We start from the raw sequence: 27,080 nt of genomic DNA, 5'->3' as shown, positions 1-27,080 counted from the left end.
GCCAGAACACACCGATCAGCGCTCTTAGCCATTGGCTGAGAGCGATAATTAGAAGTCGGTCAGCAGACATTTATCGGTCACGCCCCTTCAACAGAAGCCAGTTAAACGTCCAGCTTCTGTCGGATTGGCTGTAGTACACACGGGTCGAATGTAGGCTGGCTTCTTTTGAACCAGCCGATGCCGTCCAACATTCGTCCCATGTGTCAATCTTCATGCGGGCAAGGCATACCCCCTGTGGCACTAGGTACTGCCAAGCACGATTTTAGGACCAGATATTGTTTTTTTTATCCTCTATTGGGTAAAACACATTTAAATCGGTTTGGTTGTGAACAATGATTATCCCAGAACAGTTTTTTTAATAAAATGCATAAAAGACAAAAAGACAATGAGAGACAAATAGATGCGACTATAGCTCTTTATGTAAACTTACATCTCAGGATTGGCAGTATGCAGTGACTGTTCCCATACAATATATTAGGGTTTCAATAGTCAGTTGGCGACCACGATTGCCACATTGGGTGGCGACTGTGGTAACCAACAAGGCGACAGCTACTTCTCGCACCTGTACCCCTGAAACCCACATGCATGTTGCTATACTTACCATGTTCACCCATAAAATGGCCACTGAAGTGGACATTTCCGGTCCATGGTTTAAAGTTTTTTTTTTTTTTTTTTTAAACCTTACCTAAAGACGATCTGATTATATCTTAAACGTATTAAGTAAAAAATAAAGGCAACAATTCATGCAGGAATTAGGATTTCATGTTACCACTCATATGTCCCTTTCCATCTTTTTTTTTTTCTTGTTTCTTCTGCAAGTAGAGGTCTGGCGGCTTGAACGGGACACGTCACAGATAAAAGGCTGTTCAGATATTTGTGCCCCCAACCCAACCCTAGCTACTGGTCTGCGATATCCAAAAGTAGAGTAATGTTATCAATGGCATTGACCTATAGCTTCAGAACAGGGGTGTCCAACTCCAGTCCAAAAGGTCTGAGATGTTTGCGCATTCTTAGAGCATTTTCCCATTGACAGCGGTGAATCGCTAAAGGTATGGTTCAAATTAACTCCGTCTATTCCAACACATTGGCCTGTATACGGCCTTTAAGGGCTGGAGTTGGACATCCCTACTGTAGTAAATAGCATGATAACAGACAGAAGAGCCATGAGGCATATGAATGATACAGCTTGTGAAGGATCCAAAGCTGCAGACAACAATACAGACAGACCCCCTGGTGAGTAACATGTCCTCTATCGTATTATAGCATAGTTTAGTTAACATTACATATTATTATTATTACTACAGCGACAGTTCTGGCACTTTTGTATTGCTTGATAACAAACTTGTCGTCAGCCAGAAATTTCCTTTTAAAATCTCCATGCTTTCTCCAGTGCTTGGCAGGAGCGGAGCTCGGTCTCTCACCACGACGACTGCTGGGCACTAGAGGCAGCATGCCGATTTAAACCATGGACAGAAAGTGTCTTCTTTTAAGGGCCCTGCTCTGTCCTAGTTCTAACTCCAAAATGCAGTGTGCCACCACGGTGTGGATGTGTACCACCCGCTAATATACGTCCCAAGCTTTGGCAAACACTGTCACATACTACGCCTGTAATAACTATGATCTTCGATCTTTTCCAGCATACTACCATTCGGAATAGTCAGTCAAGCAAGTTAGGAATAACCGGCTACAGAAGAGTGACCGTGTTTTTGAAGCTGTTGAAAGCTTTCGCCCCGACAGGAGAGCTGTACTGAATCTCCATGTCTTCACGGTTCGGTATCAAGGAGATGAGGCCTCGGAAATCCATTCATGCAGGGATATAATATTACACAATGTGCCGATGTTCATCAAAGGGCCGTCAGACCAAAGTTACACCGGGAGTACGCCATGCCGGCTGAATCCGACCATGTGTCTGAGATAGGGTCGTATTTCTGTACTGTGTTGAGATAGGTCGCACCTGAGTGACCACCGACCACGTAGAGGTAGTTGTCAATCACTGCTGCGCCGACACCTGTACGGAAAAGAACAGAACGCAAACAGCTTGTAAATAAAATGTATAGGGACCTTTTTCTGTTCTATACGAGAAACTAACATTTAAAATGTTTTGCCTAATTAACCACTTGCCTACTGGGCCAAACCTGACACTTCTCTTGTATATGAAAAAAATCTGTGTTTTTCTTGTTAGAAAATCATAAAACAAAAAAATTATTTTTTTATTTATTTATTGTAGATGACAATGTGCCTATGATTAATACTGCAACTTCTATACAATTACAGTATTTAAAAAAAAAAAAAAAAAAAAAAAAAAAAAAAAGCCGGTGGCTAGGACTATATTCATATTTGTCAGCTTGTAGCAGGTGAAATACAAATTAGTCAGCGTTAGGCCTCATGCACACTGTATGTTACAAAAACAAACAACCAGTAGCGTCAGGTGTCGAAAGCTGTGGCTGTAGAATGAGTTTTGCGGCGTTCTTGTTGTAGCATTTTTCAGCAAAACTATACTTCCACAAAAGCTTATAAACATCAAATAGCCATTTTTTTTAGCTTTTATCAGAGTTAGAGCATTTTTACAGTAACCACCGACCACATAGAGGTAGTTATCAATCGCTGCTGCGCCGACACCTGTACGGAAAAGAACAGAACGCAAACAGCTTGTAAATAAAGGGCCAGATTCTTGTATGCCGGCGTAAAACTCGGCGGGCGTAACGTATCTGATTTACGTAACGCCGCCGCAAGTTTTACGGGCAAGTGCTTGATTCACAAAGCACTTGCCTGTAGAGTTGCGGCGTAGCGTAAATCCCCCCGGCGCAACCCCGCCTAATTCAAATGATCCGGGTAGGGGGCGTGGATCATTTAAATTAGGCGCGTTCCCGCGCCGAACGTACTGCGCATGCGCCGTCCCTAAAATTTCCCCGACGTGCATTGCGCTAAATGAAGTCGCAAGAACGTCATTGGTTTCGACGTGAACGTAAATGGCGTCCAACCCTATTCACAGACGACTTACGCGAACGACGTACATTTTTAAATTTCGACGCGGGAACGACGGCATACTTAACATTGGCTGCGCCTCATATAGCAGGGGCAACTTTACGCGTCGCAAATCTTACGTAAACGTTGTAACTTGACTGCTTCGGTCAGGCGTACGTTCGGGAATTCGCGTATTTTGCATACTCGATCAGGAAAACGACGTCGGCGACACCTAGCGGCGAAAATAGCCGAGCTGTCCCCGAGTATTTCTGAGGCTCTCTAACCCACCCCCCCCCCCACCTCTGGCCACATGCGGTATTGCATGCCATAGAAGTCAATGCGGAACAAATTATTTTATTCTACTCACTTTGATATGAGAGTGCTTTGGATTACGAGCATTCTCCTAGAATGAAAAAAACACTCCTACCATAGACTATGAATCCAACATCATCTGTAGTTACATGGAGATCATGGAAGCCATTAGAACGGTTTCTCAGATCTCTTATTTGTGCGATTAAACAGAATTATGTATCGCACAGCCTCATTGCAGAAGGTTTATTAGCAATTCATCTCTCTGGCTATGTTTTGCTTCAGTCATGAATATCCTTTGGTATTGAAGGAGTTATTTAAAACCAATCCAGTTCACTCCCATCTAAACATATTTCAGGGCATTGATGGCCGAATCCTAATTGGCTATGGTTCATTGAAGCAGGGTGCCCATACCTGAAAACAAGCAGAATTCGTATCCTGGCTCTACCTCGTGCCTCTTGTGTAAGCTCATGTAACTATTATATATCCCCATAGGACCTGAAGTATGTGCTAGGTTTTCACAAACAAGTAAATTATTTATGAAGACAACTAATGAAACATTCAAAACAATGCAGAGCTGGATTGTGAATAATTGATAGGATATAATCCTATATTTCACTTTCTTTTTCCTCACCTGTTCTGGGTTCCGTCATGGGTCTACACACCGTCCACTGGTTTTGGTGAGGGTCATAACGCTCGATGCTGGACAAGTGAGACACCCCGTTGTGTCCCCCCACCACAAAGATAAATCCCAACATTACGCTCACTCCAAAATTAATTCTTTTATCTGCCATAGGCGCCACCATTTCCCACGAGTCCTTAGCAGGATCATAACGTTCCACACTACATTAAAAAATAAAAACCAGTCAGTGGCTTAATAATAAAACAGCAAAAGGTAAAACGTACTCGTGCTTCCTCATAGCTGCTGCCCCCACTAATAATGAACCAGTCTATGTGATTTTGAGCATATGATCTTGCCCCTCTAACGCGCTAAGGCTTAATTCCGAGGAAAAAATAAAATAAAAAATAGTTATTTTTTATTGTAGCTGACAGTGTGCCTAGGTTTAATACTGCTATACAATTACAGTATTAAAAAGTTAACAAAAAAGAAGATAGGACTATATTCATATTTGTCAGCCTGTGGCAGGTGAAATACAAATTAGTCAGAGTTGGGCCTCACGAACACTGGACGTTACAAAAATAACCAGCAAGTAGCATTAAGGGGTTGTAAAGCTTCGTGTTTTTTCACCTTAATGCATTCTATCCATGATGTGAAACACGTTAGCTTTTTTGTCCCCTATGTCCACTTTCTACCATTGATTGCAGTGCTGCATGCATTTTTGGATGTTATGCAGCTTTGGATTTTATCCTTTGTTCATTTTGTTTCAATAAATCGCCTATCAGAGTGCGGCAGTCCAGGAACATTTCTTTTTTCCACGGATCAGCGCAGAGTCTGCACCTGTCAGTACTACAGGGCGGGAGCACAGCATAGGTCGCAGGGCTTGGAGCGGTACTCTTTTCCATAATAAATCGACCAACTAATCGATGAAAATAATCGTTAGTTGCAGAGAGATAATTAGATAGAGAGATAGTTGCAGATAGAGAGTTAGAGATATATATATATATATATATATCTCTAATTATCTCTCTGCAACTAACGATTATTTTCATAATCGATTAGTTGGTCGATTATTGTTTTGATTAATCGGTTAATAACCTTAAAAAAAAAAAAAAAGGGGGAAGGTGATTTTGCATATATATGTGTATATATATATACACACCTAAATATTAGACACAAGTGTGTTGATACTCGTGCGTTGCTCTTCCAGGACTCTGAATGCTGAGAATTGTTCCCCTAACAACCATGCATGTGTAGTGATAAAGATAGCTAATTAAATCCCTTGCCAATTACTATCATGAGGATGTAAATGTTACATGGGATAAACAGAAAGCTCCTCAACAATAAACACATTGTACCTGTTCATATGAGCCGGGCCATAACCACCGATAGCGTAGATCATGCCATCCAGTACAGCGCCTGCAAAGCAGCTCCTTGTCTTAATCATTGGAGCGACCGGCTGCCACTCCTTTGCTTTCGGGATATATTTTTCCACTGACTGCAAGCATGACTGTCCATTATATCCTCCTAAGGCATAAAGTTCTCCTGCTAAAACGACAGTGCCCAGGGTGCTGCGACACTCATTCATCCTCCCCAAAGATGTCCACGTGTTGGTGACCGGGTCCCAGCACTCCACAGAGCTCTCGTGCTTCCTCATACTGATGCTCTGGCGCATGTGAGTGACAATGCCCCCCGCAGAAGTGGCGATGCCCCCGACAACATACACTTTCTGGTCCAGGGTGCATAGTCCAAACTCATAACGAGGCGTTGAGAGAGGCGCCAGGCCTATCCAAGAGTCGTCCTGGGGGAAATACATCTCCATGCTGGAAAGAAGAAGAAAGGGACAACCGAATTAAGCATTGCAAGTTACACGTCTGTTAACACCATTTAGAAAAACTAAATTCCAGAATAACAGCTGGGATTAGAGACATCATCACTCTGCCTACTGTTCTCCTGTTGGCACACCCCCTGTGATGGACTGAGCAATGCAGGAAAGTTGGCAGACTTTTCCCATTCCAGACCCTTTCCCAGTCTTTATACCATCACACATTTAAAGGGTAAGTTCACCTTTTTTTTCCTCTCCAAATTCCAGCTCCCCTACGTACCAATATAGCATTAATGCACTTATTTTGCTAAATTAAAACAGCTTTCTATATATTCTACACAGGCTTACCTCACTCTCTCTTTATAGGAGGTTTAAACACACTGGGCTGGATTCAGGTAGATTTGCGCTTTTTTTACGTTGGCGCAGGGCAACGTTTTTGCCCTGCGCCCCCGCAAATTTACTGGGCTGCCCTTGATTCACGGAGCAGTAGCTCCGTAAATTGCGTGGGCGCGCCGGCAAAATGCCCGGCGTAAGCGCGCGCAATTTAAATGATCCCGTAGGGGGCGGGAATCATTTAAATTAGGCGCGTTCCCGCACCGATCGTAGAGCGCATGCTCCGTCGGGAAACTTTCCTGACGTGCATTGCGGCAAATGACGTCGCAAGGACGTCATTTGCTTCAAAGTGAACGTGAATGGCGTCCAGCGCCATTCACGAATCACTTACGCAAACTACGTAAATTTGAAATTTCGCGACGCGGGAACGACGGGTATACGCAACATTGGCTGCCCCTGCTAATAGCAGGGGCAGCCTTACGCGAAAACCGCCGTACAGAAACGACGTAAACTGCGTACGCAGGGCACGCGTAACGATGTGAATCGGCGTTAGTATGCAATTTGCATACTATACGCTGAGCACAACGGGAACGCCACCTAGCGGCCATCGCAAGAATGCAGCCTAAGATATGCGGGCATAAGAGCCTTATGCCGCGCATATCTTAGGCTGCAGTCGGCGTAACGAGGTTCCTGAATCAGGAGCATTCGTTACGCCGGGGCAAGTAAGCAATTGCGCTGTGTAACTATGGTTACACAGGTGCAATTTGCTTCTTGAATCCACCCCACTGCTTTATTACTTCTGCCCTACTTCCTGGTCAGACTTTAGCTCATGACACAGGAAAAAGTTGACCAGCTCATTAGCACACACCCTGCATCATCCAGCCTCAGCTGGTCAACTCCTTCCTGTGTCATGACCTAAAGTCTGACCAGGAAGTAAGGCAGAAGTAATCAAGCAGTGTTTTTAAACAGCTGGAAAAACAAGTACATTAATTCTATATTGGTACATAGGGGAGCTGGAATTTAGAAAAAAACAAAGGTGAACTTGGACCTTAACCTCTTTACGGCGACGCAACACAAAATATGTGGCCTCGGCTTGAGGTGGTCAGCTGCAGGCATCACCCCGATACTGTTTTTAGAGCGGATGGTTGCCTTTCTTATAACAACCAATGAGGCTAAAAGCTGCTTGGCTTTTATCACAAGCAGTGGGAGGGGGAACATCTTACACCCCTCTTCCCCCAACTCACGTTGCCCTCTACGGCTTGCCCATCCCACCAGGAGGCCTGAGCGACCAGCCTGCACGTCTGCCAGCTGGCTGGAGACACATACAAAGCCGGATATCGGCTTCGATCGGATCTAGGAACCCGGAAGCGATGTCAGGACATCACTTCCAGTTTACAGAAGACTTAAAGGGGCCAAAAAATTTACAAAAATTACAGCATTAAAAAAAAAAAAAAAAAAAAAAAAAACTGCTAGACTTGGCATTTTGAATGCTTTTAAGTGCAAAAGAGGGATTTGGTGACTTCTAGACCCCCTATTCCTCCATAAAGAGTACCAGTCATCACCTATTACTGTCACAAGGGATGTTTACATTCCCTCTAAAAGCAATAAAAGTAATTAAAAAATTTAAGGGACAGTGTAAAAATAAAAATAAAATTTTTATATATATATATATATATATATATATATATATATATATATATATATATATATATATATATATATATATATATATATATATATATATATATATATATATATATATATATATATATATCTATATCTATATATATATATATATATATATATATATATATATATATATATATATATATATCTCAATCATTTTTTTAACGTGCCCCAGACAGCCAAGCTCATGCGCATTAGTGAACGAAGACGCAAGTCACGCCCGCAATTGTAAACTGTGTTCAAACCACACGTGAGATATCACTAACGATCGTTCGAGCGGGAGAAATAATTCTAGCCCAAGTACCATAATTTTTCGCCAGTCCACGAGGGTGACATTTTAGATATCCATTTCCCGTCACACTCTGTCCTGTAAATACAACAGGAAATGAGAGCAAATCTCTCCAAAAATGAAGGGAATTCCTACTTGGACCACAGTGACAAGAACATGTGTTCCCATTAAAACATTCCCCTTCTATGCTTGTTCAAAATCATCTTCTGAGCACCCTTGGGAGCCCCATGACCCCATATACAATCTAAAACGGAGGGTTTGATTTCTGATTTTACTATGAATAGTGGTTCTCCACCATTTTTAAAAGGGGTCTGGACTAACTCAAGAGCTATGTCCACCATACAAATCTGTGGAACTTTTAAAAATGGGATGTAAACCCTCTTTTTTTTTTTTTTTTTTTTTTTATATAAAAAACAAACATGTCATACTTACCTGCCCTGCTTTGCACAGAGCAGCCCTGATCCTCTTCCTCTGGGGTGCCCCGTCGGCGCTCCAGGGCCCTCCTCTTTATTGGGCACCTGTGCGGCTCACTCCCAAGTCACCGTGCAGAATCTCATGCTCCTGTGTCACTGGATTTGATTGACAGCAGCTGGATCGGATTTGGCTCGGGTAAGAAAAAAAAAAGGAGGGGGGGGGGGGGCTGCAGCACAGGTTTTTTTACTTGAATGCATGAAGATAAAAAACACTGAGGCTTTACAACCCCTTTAAAAGGAGATCTAAAGTCTCATGGGTTTTCAACCTATGATGTTCTGGATGGTCGAATTTATGATATAGACCCCACTTGCCACCAACCGGACTTGTGTCTAGGGGAAAATATTATTCTTCTTCTCCTCCATAGCCATTGTCAATTTAGGTATGAGCTGAAGTTTGTTGGTTCTCCAATGTCTATCCATTGGAGTTTTTATCTGAATGAATTGGCTATTCTATCTATAGAGCTATACCACCAATTCATGCAATAAGACTATTCTACTTTATACAGACTTCTGGCTGATGTCATCCCCATGTTCTGCTGCCTGTGCGCTGCTCCGACGGACATAGATTTCTTTTCATTTTTGAGTTACGTTTTCCGCCTTTATGGGTGGAGCATCAATATTTGGGGTCAGTATGCTCAGTTGTGTTTTATAGAATATATGTATATGTTCTATGCATATTGTGCGTCACTGTATATCCCGAATGATATACATTCTGTTACCATACATATAAGCTACAGATCGGAACTCACAAGCCCCCTGTCCCTGAAGATCTGCATTTAGTTTTTTCGAAATGCGTTGAACATTCTGTCTGACAATCTCTGGGCTTTCCTTGCAGCCGTTTTCCATTTCTTCTCGCAACATTTGTGTTTGTTGAGTTAATGCCCATTTTCATGTTGCTATATGCTACCAATGTGCAATCAATTTGAATACTTTTTACTACTAAACTGTCTGTAGTCCAATCTGAGGAATTCATGCTTTACTCTATGTATCAGGGATGTGGTCCACAATCTGTTTATTTAACCATTTAGAGTAGAGGGTCACTAAACAACATTTATTGCAACAACAACTGATGGGGCTCAGCAGCTGGCCGACTGGTATTACAAGCGGCGGGAGGGGATAGAGTGACGTAACGCGTGGGGGAGGAGCTATACAAGGGATCGCACATCCGAATGAGGAGAGCATCGAATCTGAGCAGCTAAAGGAGGTGTATTGATGCCCGATGTGTCTAGGGGATTCGTGAGTGCACACTAATCAGCAGCTTATCATTTGCTCCTTTGATCTGTTTAATTGCGCTATGAGGTTGTCTCTCCTTGTCTTTGCATGAGCTGTGCCAGAGTGACAGATCGTATACCTGGAAGTGAGGCAGCTATCTGAAGCTTGGGAGGCTGATCCCACTCAAACACCGTTCAAGACTTAAACATCAGTATTGTGTCTCTTTTCCACACAGTTGGTGTGGTAATTGGTTACACACTTAGCTAGTGGATTTGAACTACTATTTTTTGGTTATGGTTGGTCTTGAGCACTATTGCATTACCATTTTACTGTTGCATTAAGGTTCTCACATCACCGGAGTTAATTTTCAACGCATATTATCATTCTATATTGATAAAAAAAAACAAACGTGTAAAAAATATATTTTTTAAATGTATAAAATATCGGCAAACAATCTCAGCTATCGGCCCGAGAGGTGGCTGAAATATCGGTATCGTATCGGCACAGAAAAAAAATGATATTGGTCAATCCCTAAGCTCAACAGGAGAGATCGCCGTACTAACCCTGGATAGGTAGTACAGTGGCTCCTCCGTTTTTTTGTTTTTTTTTTGGGGGGCTGAATGAAAAAATAACGCTAGTGTGTACCAGGCTTTAGTATCAGAGAAGGTGGGCTATAAAGAGAACCTCTTACATTGTTCTAAACAAGCAAAGTGACAGGTTCTCTTTAAAAGCGGAAAATGGGTTTTGCGCTAGGCACATACTCGATGGGTCACCTGCCTATGCATGGAAGACCCTTACATTTCTACATCAACATACCTCTCCAGACACGTAAACAGTCCAGCTTTCCCTCCCACCGCGCAAAGCACTTTGGGAGCGCAGCGAGGCTGAGTCTTTAGCACCGTCTGATGGGACAGTCTATGTTCAGGCATAAAATGGTATTTCAGAGCTTCGTTGAGTAAATGTTTACAGGTGTGATCATCGCGTATAAGGTGATTAGCTTCATACAGCCTGGTGAGAAATTTGACACTCAGCAAAGGCAGTCGGACACAGTGCAACAATTGGGAGAGGAACTTCTGCCTCTCCTGCACGTCATACTTGATCCAGGCCTCTAGCGCATAAAACACACTCTCCTCACTAACAACATTCAAACAGTCATTGGAAACGATCTCGTGCAACTCCGAATTCGTCAGCTCGAAAAACTCTTCCGTCTGACAGACGTCCTCAAAGTTCTGGCAAATGAACTTGTTGGCAGCTAGGTAAAGTTCGTGGCAGCCGTAAGTCTCGGCAAAGCGCGAAATGCCAATGCAATTGCCCACGTCGAGCTGGCTCTCCAGGAACGCACAGCATTCCTTCAGCACTAGCTTGATCTGTAGCAGGTTGGCCGCTGGAAGAAGAGACTCCACTGTTTCCTGGGAGATGAAAACTGTACCTGTGTAGGCGTATTCTATGATGGCCTGAAGGGCGGCCTCGTCGACGCACTGGAATTCTACCTGCGTATTCTCTTTCTCTGAAAGGTTTCCTGTAAACATGGCTTTAAAATAGGGGCTGATGCTGGCGAGCACCACTTTATGGGCGTGTATCTTGACATCGCCAACCTGGAGGACAATATCGCAGAGCTCGTGGTGTTGGCGGAGGAGGTTCAGGCCCTGCAGAAGCTGTTCCGAGTGCAAGTGGGTTATGTTGGCAAGCATGTAGGACTGAGAGGAATGGTCCATCTGAAAAGGCAAATAAAAACAACATATACATCATTTAACACTGGTTAAAAGTGATTGTAAAGTTCAGTTTAAAAAATAAATAAAAAATAACAAACATGTTCTATTGCCTCCTCTGTGCTGTTGGTTTTGCACAAAGAAGCCTCTTCTCGGGTCCCTCTTTGCTGCTTTTGGCCCCTCCCTCCTATCGAGTGCCCCTACAGTCAGCAGCTTCCTATGGGGGTACCCGAGTCGAGTCACAGCTTTGTGTGTCCATTCATATACGAGCCCTGACCCGGCCCCTCCCCCTCTCTCCCCTGATTGGCTGACTGACTTTTTTTTTGGGAAAAATCTTTTTTATTAAATTTATAATTTCACAAACAGCTGTAGCCCACGCGGGGGCAAGACCAACAGGTCACTTTCTCATACAGCACATATAACACAAGAGCCGAACAAAACTATCTACCAAGCTTCTAACTAACCCAATGTGACGAGAGGGTTCAGATCAGAATTAAAGCGGGAGTTCACCCGAAAAACTATTTTTAACATTAGATTGAGGCTCATTTTGTGAAGGGGAATCGGGTGTTTATTTTTAAATCGAAGCTGCACTTAACGTTTTAGAGAGCGATCTTCTCCGCCGCTTCCGGGTATGGTCTTCGGGACTGGGCGTTCCTATTTGATTGACAGGCTTCCGACGGTCGGATACATCGCGTCACGAGTAGCCGAAAGAAGCCGAACGTCGGTACGGCTCTATACGGCGCTTAATTCAAATGTGTTTGAGGGGGGCGTGTTTTATGTTAACGGGGCTTGACCTTACGTTTTTTACGTTTTATTGCGAACTGCGCATGCGCCGGGCGCCTACATTTCCCAGTGAGCATTGCGGCTAAGTACGCCGTACGGGCCTATTGATTTCGACATGGACGTAAACAACGTAAATCCCGATTCATGGACGACTTAAGCAAACGACGTAAAAAATTCGAATTTCGACACGGGAACGGCGGCCATACTTGACATTACTATTCCACTAGGGCCTAGCTCTAACTTTACGCGACCTATCTCTTACGTAAACGGCGTAAAAGTACTGCGTCAGCCGGGCGTACGTTCGTGAATCGGCGTATCTCCTCATTTACATATTCTACGCCGACCGCAATGGAAGCGCCACCTAGCGGCCATCCAAAATATTGCAATCTTAGATATGTTTAAGCATATCTCTGTTTGAGCATACACTTAAACATAAGTCGGCGTAGATTCTGAGTTAGGCCGGCTTATCTACTGATAAGTCGGCACAGTGCTCCTTGGGATGTTTAAAGCATGGGAAATCTTTTTGTATCCAAATCCGGTTTTAAACTTCTCCACAACAGTATCTCGGACCTGCCTGGTGTGTTCCTTGTTCTTCATGATGCTCTCTGCGCTTTAAAGGGACCTCTGAGACTATCACAGTGCAGGTGCATTTATACGGAGACTTGATTACACACAGGTGGATTCTATCATCATTAGTCATTTAGGTCAACATTGGATCATTCAGAGATCCTCACTGAACTTCTGGAGAGAGTTTGCTGCACTGAAAGTAAAGGGGCTGAATAATTTTGCACGCCCAATTTTACAGTTTTTTATTTGTTAAAAAAGTTTGAAATATCCAATAAATTTCATTCCACTTCATGATTGTGTCCCACTTGTTGATTCTTCAAAAAAAATTACAGTTTTATATCTTTATGATTGAAGCCTGAAATGTGGCAAAAGGTCGCAAAGTTCAAGGGTGCCGAATACTTTCGCAAGGCACTGTACACACATCTCTCCTAGGTCTCATTTTTCATAGCCTGTCACCCATCATTTGTTTAATCTGTGTCCAATTATCTGTCATTCTTCTCATCTACATCTCAATATTTCCTGTCTCATTTATGACGCTTGTCATCCATCATTCATTCATTTCACCTACGTCCCTTATGATACCTGTCATCCATCATTCATTAATTTCACCTATGGCCATTATGACACCTGTCATCCATCATTCATTCATTTCACCTACGTCCCTTATACCTGTCATCCATCATGCATTCATTTCACCTACGTCTCTTATGACACCTGTCATCCATCATTTATTCATTTCACCTACGTCTCTTATGACACCTGTCATCCATCATTCATTTCACCTATGGCCATTATGACACCTGTCATCCATCATGCATTCATTTCACCTACGTCCCTTATGACACCTGTCATCCATCATTCATTTCACCTACGTCTCTAATGACACCTGTCATCCATCATTCATTCATTTCACCTAAGTCCCTTATGACACCTGTCATCCATCATTCATTTCACCTATGGCCATTATGACACCTGTCATCCATCATTCATTCATTTCACCTACGTCTCTTATGACACCTGTCATCCATCATTCATTCATTTCACCTACGTCCCTTATGACACCTGTCATCCATCATTCATTTCACCTATGGCCATTATGACACCTGTCATCCATCATTCATTCATTTCACCTACGTCCCTTATGACACCTGTCATCCATCATGCATTCATTTCACCTACGTCCCTTATGACACCTGTCATCCATCATTCATTTCCCCTATGTCTCTTATTACCTTTTTTCTTTCAATAGGTTTTATTATATGTACGGAGATGCCTATGTCAGCATTTTTACCTGTCTTCCTTATGATGCCTGTCATCCATCATTCATCTCACTTATGTCTCAATTATCACACCCGTAATCCATAATTGAATCTGACCTTTGTCTACCTTATGATGCCCGTCATCCATCACTTTCATCACTCCTAACACACATCAACTAATCGCCTGTCTGAATTATGTCAGTCATCCATCGCCTATTGCTTGCCATCTATCACCCATGGCATCATTCATCTGTCAGCAGTCCTATACTGCCATGCTGATCTCTGTTATCCACCATCTACTGCCCAACTCGTCTCCCCAAGAGTCTGCTGTCACATATCTCTACAGTCACATGTCTATCCCACATCCCGTCATATTTGTACAGTCAGATCTCTACTACAGCCATCTGTCTCATCTCATCATTCAACCACATCACTATCACCCGTCTAATCTCTGCAGTCTGGCACCAGTCACATCTCTAGGATTTGTCCTATTTTCACATACATTTCTTTGCCACCTCTTCCCCCTCGGTCACCTGTCTGAGGTGTATAATCTGATCTCCCTGATTTCACAGATCCCGATCTTTTGCATGCCTTCCATCTCCGGAGTACAAACCTGTAGTCACCTACAGTCGGGAAAATAATGATTTGATCTCCTGCGGATTGTGTACGTTTGCCCACTTACAAAGAAATGAGGGGTCTATAATTGTTATCATAGGTGTATTGTAAATGATAGAGACAGAATATCAACAAAAAGCCAGAAAAACACAAACTATACAAATGTTATAAACGGAGTTGCATTTCAGTGAGTAAAATAAGTATTTGATTCCCTACCAACCAACAATAATTCTGTCTCCACAGACTGGCTACAGTAGGTGCTCATGTGGTACACAGATTAGTTCTGCCAATGGAAGAAGGTTCTCCTAACAACTCGTTATGTATAAAAAACCCGACCACAGAATCTTCCTTCCATTCAAACCTCATCAATATGGGCAACAAAGAGATCAGGGAAAAGATTATTCATAAAAAATAACCAGTCGCCCCTCGGTCTGGAGCTCCATGCAAGATTTTGCCTCACACTCCCCCCCCTCCATCACCACCCCCCCATGTACCTCTCCTCTCTCACTCCCACGCTCCTATCCTCTCTCTCACCCCCCCATGTACCTCTCCTCTGTCATTATCTCTCTCTCCACCACGCTCTTCTCCCCTCTCACCCCGCCCCCCCCCCCCCCCAACACTCCCCTCTCTCCCTCCCTCACCCCCCCCCCCCCCCATGTACCCGTCCTCATAATCTCTCTTTCTTCACCACGCTGTTCTCCTCTCTCACCCCCCCCATGCTCCTATCCTCTCTCTCACCCCCCGCCCCCCAATGTACCTCTCCTCATAATCTCTCTCTCTCCACCACGTTGTTCTCCCCTCTCACCCCGCCCCCCTCCCCAACACTCCCCTCCCTCCCTCACCGCCCCCCATGTATCTTTCCTCTCTCACCCCCCCCCCCCGCCACGCTCAATCCTCTCTCACCCCCCCCCCCCCCCACGCTCAATCCTCTCTCACCCCCCCCCCCCACCACGCTCAATCCTCTCTCACCTCTCCCAACTATGACGATCCTCTCTCCCCCCCATACCTGTCTTCTCTCTCACCCCCCCCCCCCCACCACTCCTCTCCTCCCTCTGAACCCATCTTCTTTTATCTCACCCCCAATGCTTCGCTCCCCCCCTCCGATGCTTCCCTCTCCCCCCTGTAAAATGCTCCTTACCCCTTAAATGCTCCTATCCTCTCTCTTAACCCACCATCCTTTCTCTCACCCCATGGTACTCACCTCTCACACCCCCCATCCTATGTTACTCTCCCACCCCCCCCCATCGCACCCCCACGCTTCTCACCCCCATGCTCCTCCCCTCTCTCTGCCCCCCTTCCCCTCCAATGCGACTCTCCTCCCCCCTCCGTTTTCTCTAGAGACACATTCTTCCCTCTCTTACCCCCCCCCCATACTCCTCTCTGTCACCCCCCATGTTCCTCTTCTCTCTCTATCCCCCATCCCCCTTGTCACTCTTCTCTCTCCCCCGTCATGTCTCTCTGTCCTCCGCGGTCTCAGTCCGGTCCCCCCTCATACCTGTGTCACCCGGAGACAGCAGAATAGACACGATCGCGGCCTCCTCCTTGTCACAACCCAAACACAGCGAAGATTCGTCACTTCCGGGTCAACGAGACTCCGCCTAGCACAATAGAGGGCGGTGTAGTGTCACCAGCGGCTTTCCCCCGCCGACTACATATCCCGGCGTGCGCTGCGCCCAACAGGGTGGAGCCTGCGGGTTGCTATAGCAGCGGGCTGAGAAGGGAATGGGGGGGGGGGATAGGTAGACAGGGTGTCCCGTGTCTCCCCCTCCTGACATGCTGGGACTTCTAGTCCTACCAGAGTGTCCTGTGCGAGTCCTCCTCCGTCCAGGACTCTTTCTTCTAGATCTGCATGGAGGAGGAGAATAGAAGCAATGGTGGTTGTCCCCTGTGCCTCTGTTTGGGAGATTTCCCCTCAGTGTTGTCACCAGGACAGGAAGTCAGGAGAGATATCCAATAGGAAAAGTGCTGCAGTGCAGAACCAGAAGTGATTTTTAGTCTTAGTTGGTGGTGTATGTCCACGTTAAGGCAATACTATGGCTTTATTCATAAATAAAAGTATGAGGAATATAGTGGACATGGTCAAAAAGCAAGACCCCCCCTCCCCCAAATTGATGCACAGTGGAGAAAAATTAGAAAACCCCCCTTAGATTGGTGATCAATGGAGAGGAGACACTTTACATTGGTGGTTTACCAGAGAAATGCCCCCTCAAACTTGTGGTCAATAGAGAAGAGCCCCCTTAGATTGATGGCCCATAGAGAAGAGCCCTCTTAGGTTGATGGCCCATAGAGAAGAGCCATCTTAGGTTGGTGTTCAATGGAGAAGAACCCTCTTAGGTTGGTGGTCAATGGAGAAGAGCCCTCTTAGATTGGCGGTCAATGGAGAAGAGCCCTCTTAGGATGGTGTTCAATGGAGAAGAGCCCTTTTAGGTTGGTGGTCAATGGAGAAGAGCCCTCTTAGGTTGGTGTTCAATGGAGAAGAACCCTCTTAGGTTGGTGGTCAATGGAGAAGAGCCCTCTTAGGTTGGTGTTCAATGGAGAAGAACCCTCTTAGGTTGGTGGTCAATGGAGAAGAGCCCTCTTAGGTTGGTGGTCAATGGAGAAGAGCCCTCTTAGATTGGTGGTCAATGGAGAAGAGCCCTCTTAGGTTGGTGGTCAATGGAGAAGAGCCCTCTTAGGTTGGTGATCAATGGGGGAGAGCTGCCTTCAATTGGTGCTCCATGGTCAAGAGCTGCTTTAATTTGGTGGTCAATGGAGAATAGCCCTCTTAGATTGATGGTCGAGGGTGAAGATCCCTCTTAGGTTGATGGTCAATGGAGACAAGCCCTCTTATTTTGCTGGTCAATAGAGAAGAGCCCTCTTAGATTGATGGTCAATGGAGAAGAGCTCTCTTAGGTTGGTGGTCAATGGAGAAGAGCCCTGTTGGGTTGGTGATCAAAAAAGAAGAGCCCTCTTAGGTTGATGGTCAATAGAGAAGAGTCTTCTTAAGTTGGTGGTCCATGGAGAAGAGCCTTCTTAAGTTGGTGGTCAATGAAGAAGAGGCCTGTTAGACTGATGGTTAATGTAGAAAACCCCCTTTAGGTTGGTGGTCAATGAAGAAGAGCCCCCTTATATTGATGGTCAATGAAAAAGAGTCCTCTTAGTTTGGTGGTCAATATAATCGATCCCTCTTAGGTTGGTGGTCAATGGAGATAAGCCCTCATAGGTTGATGGTCAAAGTAGAACAGCCCCTTAGATTGATGGTCAATGGATAAGAGCCCTCTTAGATTGATGGTCCATAAAGAAGAGCTGTCTTAGGTTGGTGGTCAATGGAGAAGAGCTGCCCTAGGTTGATGGTCAATGGAGAAGAGCTGCCTTAGATTAATGGCCAATTGAGAAGAGCCCCTTTAGGTTGGTGGTCAATGGAGACAATCCCTCTTAGATTGGTGGTCAATGGAGAAAAGCCCTCTTAGATTGGTGGTCAATAGAGAAGGGCCCTCTTAGGTTGATGGGCAATGGAGATAACACCTCTTAGGTTAGTGGTCAATGGAGGAGAGCCCCCCTAGATTGATGGTCAATGGAGCAGAACCTTCTTAGATGGTCAATGGAGAAGAGCTGCTTTAGATTTGTGGCCAAAGGAGAAGAGTCCCCTTTCATTGGTAGTTAATGGAAAAGAGCCCCCTAGATCGGTGGTCAATGAAGGAGAGCCCATTTAGATGGGTGGACAGTGGGAGAAGGGTTCCAAAACACTGGTGGCCAATCGAAAAAAGCCCCTTAGAATTGTGGCCTTTGAGAAGAATGCCCTTTACTTTGGTGGTTACTTTAATGTGATGACTGCATCGGTTTTCTTTTTTTAGACTTTATGTCTTTTATTTACAGCTGGTGATCCTGCCAGTAACACACTTCTGCCTCTTTATATTCATTTCTCAATTGTATAAATGGGAGCAGCCATGGTTGTAGCACTGACTGGACTTCAAACACGTCTGCTTTTGTTCATCTCCATTACATGAGGGATCGATGGGGTTAGTAGTTTACACAAAAAGATAAGGAACATTGTGCTTTCAGTTCAGCCCACAAGAAATGACAAAGATGCTGAATCCATGATGGCAAGATCAACAGCTATTCGCTGGAAAAAAAATAATCATATAAGCACTTTAAAATACGTTAAGTCATTATAAATAAATGTGTAACTGTACAAAATGCTGTCTACTAAATATATGTTTGGAGTTCTCCTTTAAAGCCTAAAGTTTGCTAAAATCAAAAAAATAAAAATCAGCACAAGGGACATAACTTGCAGTTAGCATATTGGGGGTTATTTACGAAAGGCAAATCCACTTTGCACTACAAGTGCACTTGGAAGTGCAGTCGCTGTAGATCCGAGGGGGACATGCAAGGAGAATAAAAAAACAGTATTTTAGCTTGCACATGATTGGATGATAAAATCAGCAGAGCTTCCCCGTCATTTTAGATCTACAGCTACTGCTCTTCCAAGTGCACTTTCAATGCAATTTCAATGGGACTTGCCTTTCGTAAATAACCTTCATTGTGTCCTTTGTGCTGATTCTGCCTCTTCTTTTAGGAGTAACCTTCACCTATTTTACCCCCCCAGAATTTTTTTTTGGTAACCTTAGTTACCTTATATTACTCTAAAAAAATGTGAATGATAAATCCTCTGGACAGGTTCCCTTACATGTAATTACAATACGACATATCTGGTCCCCTGTAGTTACTGTTCTAGTAATTTTGGGGTTGAGGGATTACAACGAAGTGCTGTAATCTACTCTAATTACATATCTGGTCGCTGACTGTCAAATGTAGGCGCCAAGGGATTTACAGTGAAAGACATCAACAAGGGTTAACAGGCCTACAGAATCTATACATTTGCTCTTCTAAGGCCTGGCCTCTCAGATTCTTCACTGAAAACATGCTTAGTTAGCTCACTTAGACCCAGATTCTCAGTGGAGATACGACGGCGTATCTCCAGATACGCCGTCGTATCTCTGCGTTGTGCCGTCGTATCTATGCGCCTGATTCTTAGAATCAGTTACGCATTGATATCTATTAAATTCGACAGGCGCAAGTCTCTTACGCCGTCGGATCGTAACTGCATATTTACGCTGGCCGCTAGGGGCGTGTACGCTGATTTACGCGTCAAAATATGTAAATCAGCTAGATACGCGAATTCACAAACGTACGCCCGGCCGACACAGTAAAGTTACGCCGTTTACGTTAGGCTTTTTCCGGCGTATAGTTACCCCTGCTATATGGTGGCGTAAGTGCCTCTGAGCCCAGTGGTGGAATGCCAGGGCCTAGTCGCAAGTGCAACCTTTGTGACCATAGTAGTTCCGCTACTGGTGTCAGTCGTTTTTTTATGTTTATTTTCTTTTTTTTTCATTATTTTTACCTTTTTTTTTTTATTTACAATGATATTTATTTTTTAGGAGCTCCATTGGAGGGCTTTGGTGAGATGTCAGGGGTCTAAATAGATCTCTGATGTTCCACTTTTGAGACAGAGAAATGAGATTGAGGACACAGCCTTCAATCTTCATCTCTGCAGCCTCAGCAACACAGAATGAATGGACAGGAATAGCTTCCTATTCATTCACAAACTAAAGCATAGTAAACACGTCTTACTATGCTTTAGTTATGAATGGACACTGTTATCGATACAGATCACTGACTCTGTTCATTCAGACAAGGAAGGGACCGGTAAATGACACATTTTCTGGCCCCCTTCCCTGCTTACCACCCTGACACATCCCCGCAGCTGCTGACGGGAGAGGGGACGGGGGAACGCGGCCGAGCTGTGGGGGAGGAGGGGGGCCAGGAGAGAGCATAGGGGCTTGGGGGCAGTAGAATGAAGCTGTATATAGGAATCTGATCCCCTCAATTTCCCTCCTGTAGCCACTAAATGCCTGCAGGAGGGAGAGGAGGAGAAGCGGCATTCAGAAAAATTGAGGGCATCAGTTCCTCTATATACCACCGCTGATGCTGCCCCTCTTATATAGGTGTACAGGGAGGCTGCTCGGGACCTATTGTGATGGGTGACCAGAGTGAAGATTGATTTATGCAGTTTATGCTGTATCTCAAAAACGAGAGCAGATATGGAAAATTGGTTAAATTTTTGGAATCAACGCAGGGGCACCTTAATGCGGGCCAAAGAGGCAGCCATTGTTGAGGGGCCCGAAGCAGTTGCCCCTTGAGTCCCTTGTCATTGAGAGTCTGGGACCAGTGGCGGTAAGAGCAGGGAGAAGTGAGAGCCTGGGAGGGAGAAGAGCTCCCTGACCACTGGAGATGTGAGGAGCAACAGGCAAAGCAACCCAGACATGACGGCGCCACCCAGAGGCTGGATTCCTTCAACCTCCTCTCCAATCCCATCCCCGACAGTGGCTCAGAGGATAGCCTGAGAGGGGGCCCCCGAGGACCAGCGGGAGACGCAGGCAACCAGGGACTGCTACCCAGGACAGTTCGCAGTCTATGACATTAAAAAGGATCTGCTGGAAAGGGGCAGAGCACCCCCATCCTCACCACTCAGTGACCCAGAAGTGGAAGGGCCCCCCCAGCTGAATGTCCTATGGAAGGTAAGCATACCTCCCAACCGTCCCGGATCTCGCGGGACTGTCCCGCGAATCGCGGTAAATCCCGCAGTCCCGCGATCAGTGCTAGAGTCCCGCGGCACTCCCACCCCCCCCTTGGATCAAATTATTAACTTTGATCCATGGAATCCCCCCCCCCCCCCCAGCTCAACAACTTTGATCCGCGGAACCCCAACCCCCCCCCCCCCCCCGCTCAACACTCAACAACTCTGATCCGCGGACCCATCCCACTCAACAACTCCGATCCACGGAATTCCCCCCCCCCCGCTCAACAACTTCGTTGGTATGCTCATTTGTACCTCATTCTGAAGTTGAAAAGTTGGGAGGTATGTACCAGGCATCTCACACACCTACCCCCAGACAGGGACTCCCTCTCTCTCACCCACCTCACCTCACATTCTCTCTCTTATCCCCTCCTCCCTCTCTCTCTTCTACCCCCTCTCTCTTCCACCCCCTCTCTCTCTCATCCCAACCTCTCACCCCCAATCCCCTTCTCTCATCCCCCACTCTCTCTCACACACCCCTCTCTATCGCTCTCAAAAATGCCATAAATCTCTTCCCTATTTTGTAGACGCTATACTTTTGCGCAAACCAATAAATGATTATAGTGCAAAAACTAAAAACCGCAGAGGTGATCAAATACCACCAAAAGGAGGCTCTATTTGTGGGGTTTTATGCCCATCAACACGCCCCGCTAAATCCCACGACCGCGCAATTGTCAGTTAAAAACCACTTTAACCTACAGGTAAGCCTAGATTAAGGCTTACCTGTAGGTGCAACAAATATCTCCTTAACCTACAAGGTTAAGGAGATTCGCGCAATCGCGCCGTGGGCAACGGTGCAGGCGCACTGAGTGTGCCGTTAGTGAAGGTGATCATGTCGTCACTGCCGGGTCCCGCACGCATGTGCGGGAGTGACATCATGGAAGTCACTCCGGGAGAGATGGTGGCGGCGAAGGCGGTGATCGAGGACCACTGCGGGGGCTTTGATGTAATTCATAATGATTTTTCTTTAGAGAGGGTTTACTTCCTTTTTTAAAGTGACGCAGTGCCGTTTGGAAAAAATTACCTGGTCATTAAAGCGGTTGTATACTATTTTTTTTACTTTTACCTACAGGTAAGCCTATAATAGCCTATAATATGTCCTGCCGAAAATGTTCCCCCAGCGGATTTGGACCCCCCTGTACTGCGCAGGTGCGGCGCTTGCGCAGTACAAACCTCACCCGAGCCTACCGAGCCTCCGAAAATAGCCGAACACGTAGAGCTGAGAGTCAGCTCCACACGGCGCATGCGCAGTGACTATCACACATATGCCGCACGCTCCCGATGCTTGTGCTACTCTGCAGGGGGCGGGGGTGATTTTAACAATAAAGTACACGTCTTAGCGGGGCATGTTGATGGGCGTAAAACCCGCCCATCTGACTTAAAATGTGCAAATCCGCCCATCAACACGCCCCGCTAAGACATGTACTTTATTGTTAAAATCACCCCCGCCCCTTGTAGAGTAGCACAAGCATCGGGAGCGTGCAGACATATTAGCTGGATTCAGAGACGCCGCCGCAACTTTAAGGCGGCGTAGCGTATCGTATTTACGCTACGCCGCCTTAAGTCAGAGAGGCAAGTACTGTATTCACAAAGTACTTGCCTCCTAACTTACGGCGGCGTAGCGTAAATAGGGCCGGCGTAAGCGCGCCTAATTCAAATGAGGGGGCGTGTTTTATGTTAATGGGGGGTGACCTGACGTGATTGACATTTTTTACGAACGGTGCATGCGCCGTCCGTGTACATATCCCAGTGTGCATTGCGCCAAAGTACGCCGCAAGGACGTATTGGTTTCAACGTGAACGTAAATTACATCCAGCCCTATTCACGGACGACTTACGCAAACGACGTAAAATTTTCAAATTTCGACGCGGGAACGACGGCCATACTTAACATTGACTAGTCCAGCTATTTGATGGAATAACTTTACGCCTGAAAACGCCTTACGTAAAGGGCGTATCTTTACTGCGACAGGCGCACGTACGTTCGTGAATAGGCATATCTAGTCATTTACATATTCTACGCCGAACTCAACGGAAGCGCCACCTAGCGGCCAGCCTAAATATTGCACCCTAAGATACGACGACGCAGGCTGTCGTATCTTAGCTAGGTTTAAGTGTATTTCAGTTTGAGAATACACTTAAACTTAGGACGGCGCAGATTCCGAGTTACGACGGCGTATCTACTGATACGCCGGCCTAACTCTCTCTGAATCCAGCTAATATGCCATAGTGTTCAGCTATTTTCGGAAACCAGGCGCCGCGCCTGCGCAGTACAAGGGGGTCCTTATCCGCCGGGCGGAACTTATTCGGCAGAACACCGGCAATCGGCGGACCTTGTCAGAAAAAAGTCTCCCCCGCGCATGCGCGGGAGTGACGACATCGCGGCTCCAGCCACTCACATCGCTTGAACCGCGATACCCGGAAGACACGGCGAGGCAACATGTCAGCTACCTTGGCCTGGACCAGGTAAGTTACAGACGCCTCGCTCTAAGGTAAGTATTTCATAATGAGCTAGTATGCGGTGCATACTAACTCATTATGCCTTTTACCTTACAGGGGTAAAAAAGGGCCAGATTCAGGTAGACTTACGACAGGCGTATCAGTAGATACGCCGTCGTAAGTCCGAATCCCCGCCGTCGTATATTTAAGCGTATTCTCAAGCTGAGATACGCTTAAATATTGCTAAGATACGACCGGCGTAAGTCTCCTACGTCGTCGTATCTTAACTGCATATTTATGCTGGCCGCTAGGGGCGTGTACGCTGATTTACGCCTAGAATATGTAAATCAGCAAGATACGCCTATTCACGAACGTCCGCCCGGCCGTCGCAGTACAGATACGCCGTTTACGTAAGGCTTTTTCCGGCGTAAAGTTACCCCTGCTATAGGAGGCGTAGCCAATGTTAAGTATGGACGGTCAAATTTTCCATCGATTACGTCGTTTGCATAAGTCGTTCACGAATAGGGCTGTGCGTCATTTACGTTCACGTCGAAAGCATTGACTATTTGCGGGTTAATTTGGAGCATGCGCACTGGGATATACGTTCACGGACGGCGCATGCGCCGTTCGTAAAAAGCGTCATTTGCGCAGGGTCACGATGATTTTACATAAAACACGCCCACATCTTACACATTTGAATTAGGCGGGGCTTACGCCGGCCAATTTACGGAAGCAAGTGCTTTGTGAATAATGCACTTGCCTGTCAAAGTTTGCGGTGGCGTAGCGTAAATAGGATACGCTACGCCCCTGCACAGAGTTACGCGCTCCCTCCCTGAATCTGGCCCAAAGTGTGTCATTTTTGGAGACAAATGATATCATTTAGTGTCACTTTAAGCATCTTTACATCAATAATGAAGGATCTACAGATCTGATGAGATGGCTGCAGTTCCTCCCTGTCTTCTTGTGTCTCTATAATGTGGTCACCAAGTTACCATGAAACACTGACACTGAATGGAGGGAGGGAGGAGGAGGAGGGACAGTGAATGGAGGGAGGAGGGAGGAGGAGGGACAGTGAATGGAGGGAGGAGGGAGGAGGAGGGACAGTGAATGGAGGGAGGGAGGGACATCCCTGCTGGCACACAAGGTTTGCCTCTCTTAGGCTGCTGTAGTGCGATGACGTCAGAGGTCAGCTGATCACCGACGATCAGTTCCCCGGCATCATTCTCCAGCAGCAGCAGCAGCCGCCAATGTGGGGGGGAGAGCGGGCAGAGGGCACATCGGCCGATCCGTGGGTGGTCTGTGTGCCTGTGATGACATCGGGGGCTGTGATCTGATCGTGCACAGAAGGTAAACTTCTTCATTCTCCCTCTGATCTCCTGCACAGCCTGGGCTCTGATTTCTCCTCCGATCACAATGTGATGATACATGATGTCTGATCTGATACATTGTATCCCTCTATATAGAATACGGCGCATGCTCCGCCCTCTCATCACATGTCATGTGTTTTGGATACATTGTGACATGTTTGTGTGATCAAAACTTTTGTTGTTTGTTTTTATTTTTTTGTGTAGAACAGGGAATGGTTTTTTAGCTGACCATACAATGTACAATCTCCTTTAGATCCACCATCTCTGTCATTTGGTTGGCTGTGATCGGAATGTAGGAGTTTAGGTTTCACCTAAAAAGGGATGTTACGCTTTTCTCTTCCCCCCCCGCCCTCTTCTTCAATATTTGGATTTTTTTTTGTTTTCTCCTAGGGCATAGGTTTGCAAACACAAGGCCCGCGGGCCAAATCCGGCCCTCCAGGCCATTTCATGTGGCCCTCGCACAGGGGCGTTGCTAGGTGGCAAGAAGACCAGGGGCTTCAGCCTGAGGCCGGCACCAGGGGGGGAGGGGCGGCAGCGCGGTTTTGGATCCGGGATGGTCATGGCGTGTTTTTTTTTGGCTGGGCGGTGGGGGGCAAGCTCACTTGCCGGTTGCTGCCTGGCTTACCATTGCCCATCAATTTTGAACACTAAACTGACTATTACACTGACTACCTGACATGCATACACTCACCTACCTGACATGCATACACTCACCTACCTGACATGCATACACTCACCTACCTGACATGCATACACTCACCTACCTGACATGCATACACTCACCTACCTGACATGCATACACTCACCTACTTGACATGCATACACTCACCTACCTGACCTACATACACCTACCTGACTTTGCATTTACATTTAGTTTACTGCCAGTTGGACCTAGTGGCCTTTTTAACTTTGTCACCCGATCGAGCTCCTCCACTGGCCTGATCTCTCCCGATCGAGCTCCGAGTGGGGATCATCTCAGTGATGTGGCGCCACGGTATTGTAATTCCTGCCTTCTGGAGCTTGGGTGCCTATGATGGACGTCACACGTCCCGCGGTCCCGGCATTGGATCAGTGGGACGTCCATCATAGGCGTTGGGCTCCAGAAAGCGGGACCAGCCTGCTATCGCACTCGGCCACAATCGGCGCGGCGGCACTCGGCAGGACTCGGTCTCGGCGCGGCGGCACTCGGGATCAGAACGGTCCCGTGCTCGGGGCTAACAACGGCTAGCTAAATGCTCGGGGCTTTATGGGGACTCATTCGGGGCTCCAGCCCCCTAAGCCCGGGCCTAACGACGCCCCTGCCCTCGCACCTCTCCTGCAGCTGCAGGAGAGCTCCAGCCCTCCTCTGGTCCTACTCCAGAACCCATACTTTCTGCTTTCAAGCAATGCATCCAGCTTCTTTCCAGCAGCAGCATAAGGAAAGAGGGGGGGTGCACTGTGATGTAAGGGAGAGTGGGGGACTCAACTTCCGATGGTGGGGGGCTCTTCACATCTAATATAAGATGAGGGGATGCGCTGGACATCTAATCTTACAGATACAACCGGCCCTTTTGAGGGCAATCATAATGCTGATGCGGCCAACCATGAAATTGAGTTTGACACCCTTGTCCTAGGGGGAAGGAATCCAGTTTTGATAGGTGCCCTCTCCCACGTCTGCTTGGATCACCAAGGCCACACGTGGGCCATTTCATTTGGCCCTCGCCCCCAGTGGCGGCTGGTGCCCCCCGCTCAATCGTCCGCCCACCAGCCCCGCACTTACCCCATCTAGGTCATGGGCGGCGCTTCCTCCTCAACAGCTTCGTCCTGCGTCTTCCCCTTCTCGCCATCACATCGGCTTCCCCTGCATATTCTCCTCTGGCGGCCAATACAATTAGACAATCGGGTTTCAGGACCCGCATCCTGATTGGCCAGGAGGAGAAATATTAATTTGCTATTTTCACATAACTGGGTGGGTTCAGGGTGCAGTGCCCACCCTTTTTTTTAAGCCAATTAGAGCCTTTAGTTCTGATCACGTGC

At 46.3% G+C, this 27,080-nt stretch overlaps 2 protein-coding genes across 4 annotated transcripts in view; one reads left to right on the top strand and one right to left on the bottom strand.

Annotated features, from left to right (window-relative positions):
• Positions 1 to 399: 399 nt before the first annotated feature.
• On the bottom strand, positions 400 to 16,235 carry KLHL28 (kelch like family member 28). Of its 2 annotated transcripts, none has more exons than XM_040333491.1 (5): positions 16,139 to 16,235; positions 10,527 to 11,425; positions 5,251 to 5,715; positions 3,908 to 4,116; positions 400 to 2,008 (listed from the first exon to the last, which is right to left on the bottom strand). In XM_040333491.1, exons 2-5 carry the CDS (start codon positions 11,423 to 11,425, stop codon positions 1,845 to 1,847), a joined length of 1,737 nt encoding a protein of 578 aa, XP_040189425.1. In that variant the 5' UTR covers positions 16,139 to 16,235; the 3' UTR covers positions 400 to 1,844. The 2 variants fall into 2 exon arrangements, with proteins under 2 accessions (XP_040189425.1, XP_040189424.1); XM_040333490.1 differs by lacking the exon at positions 400 to 2,008 and adding an exon at positions 2,369 to 2,619.
• An 8,644-nt stretch (positions 16,236 to 24,879) lies between these two features.
• TOGARAM1 (TOG array regulator of axonemal microtubules 1) overlaps positions 24,880 to 27,080 on the top strand; it is a 55,500-nt gene continuing 53,299 nt past the window's right edge. For both annotated transcript variants that reach the window (XM_040333692.1, XM_040333691.1), the window contains exon 1: positions 24,880 to 25,044. The gene's annotated coding sequence lies outside the window, so the exon portion shown is untranslated. The remainder of the gene's footprint in view (positions 25,045 to 27,080) is intronic.

The sequence above is a fragment of the Rana temporaria genome, chromosome 13, assembly GCF_905171775.1.
Source record: "Rana temporaria chromosome 13, aRanTem1.1, whole genome shotgun sequence".
Classification (NCBI taxonomy): Eukaryota; Metazoa; Chordata; class Amphibia; order Anura; family Ranidae; genus Rana; species Rana temporaria.
Note: the sequence above shows the minus strand (reverse complement) of the source record. Positions and strands in the feature narration are given on the sequence as shown.

Bases quoted from the DNA above. Each gene is read 5' to 3' on its own strand.
- KLHL28 (XM_040333490.1), bottom strand. From the start codon at position 11,425: ATGGACCATTCCTCTCAGTCCTACATGCTTGCCAACATAACCCACTTG. The intron at 5,716-10,526 runs GTATGTTGATGT...TCTTCTTTCCAG, and splicing joins CTGTTTACGTGTCTGGAGAG to CATGGAGATGTATTTCCCCC. The intron at 4,117-5,250 runs GTACAATGTGTT...TTTTTAATGTAG, and splicing joins GGCCCGGCTCATATGAACAG to TGTGGAACGTTATGATCCTG.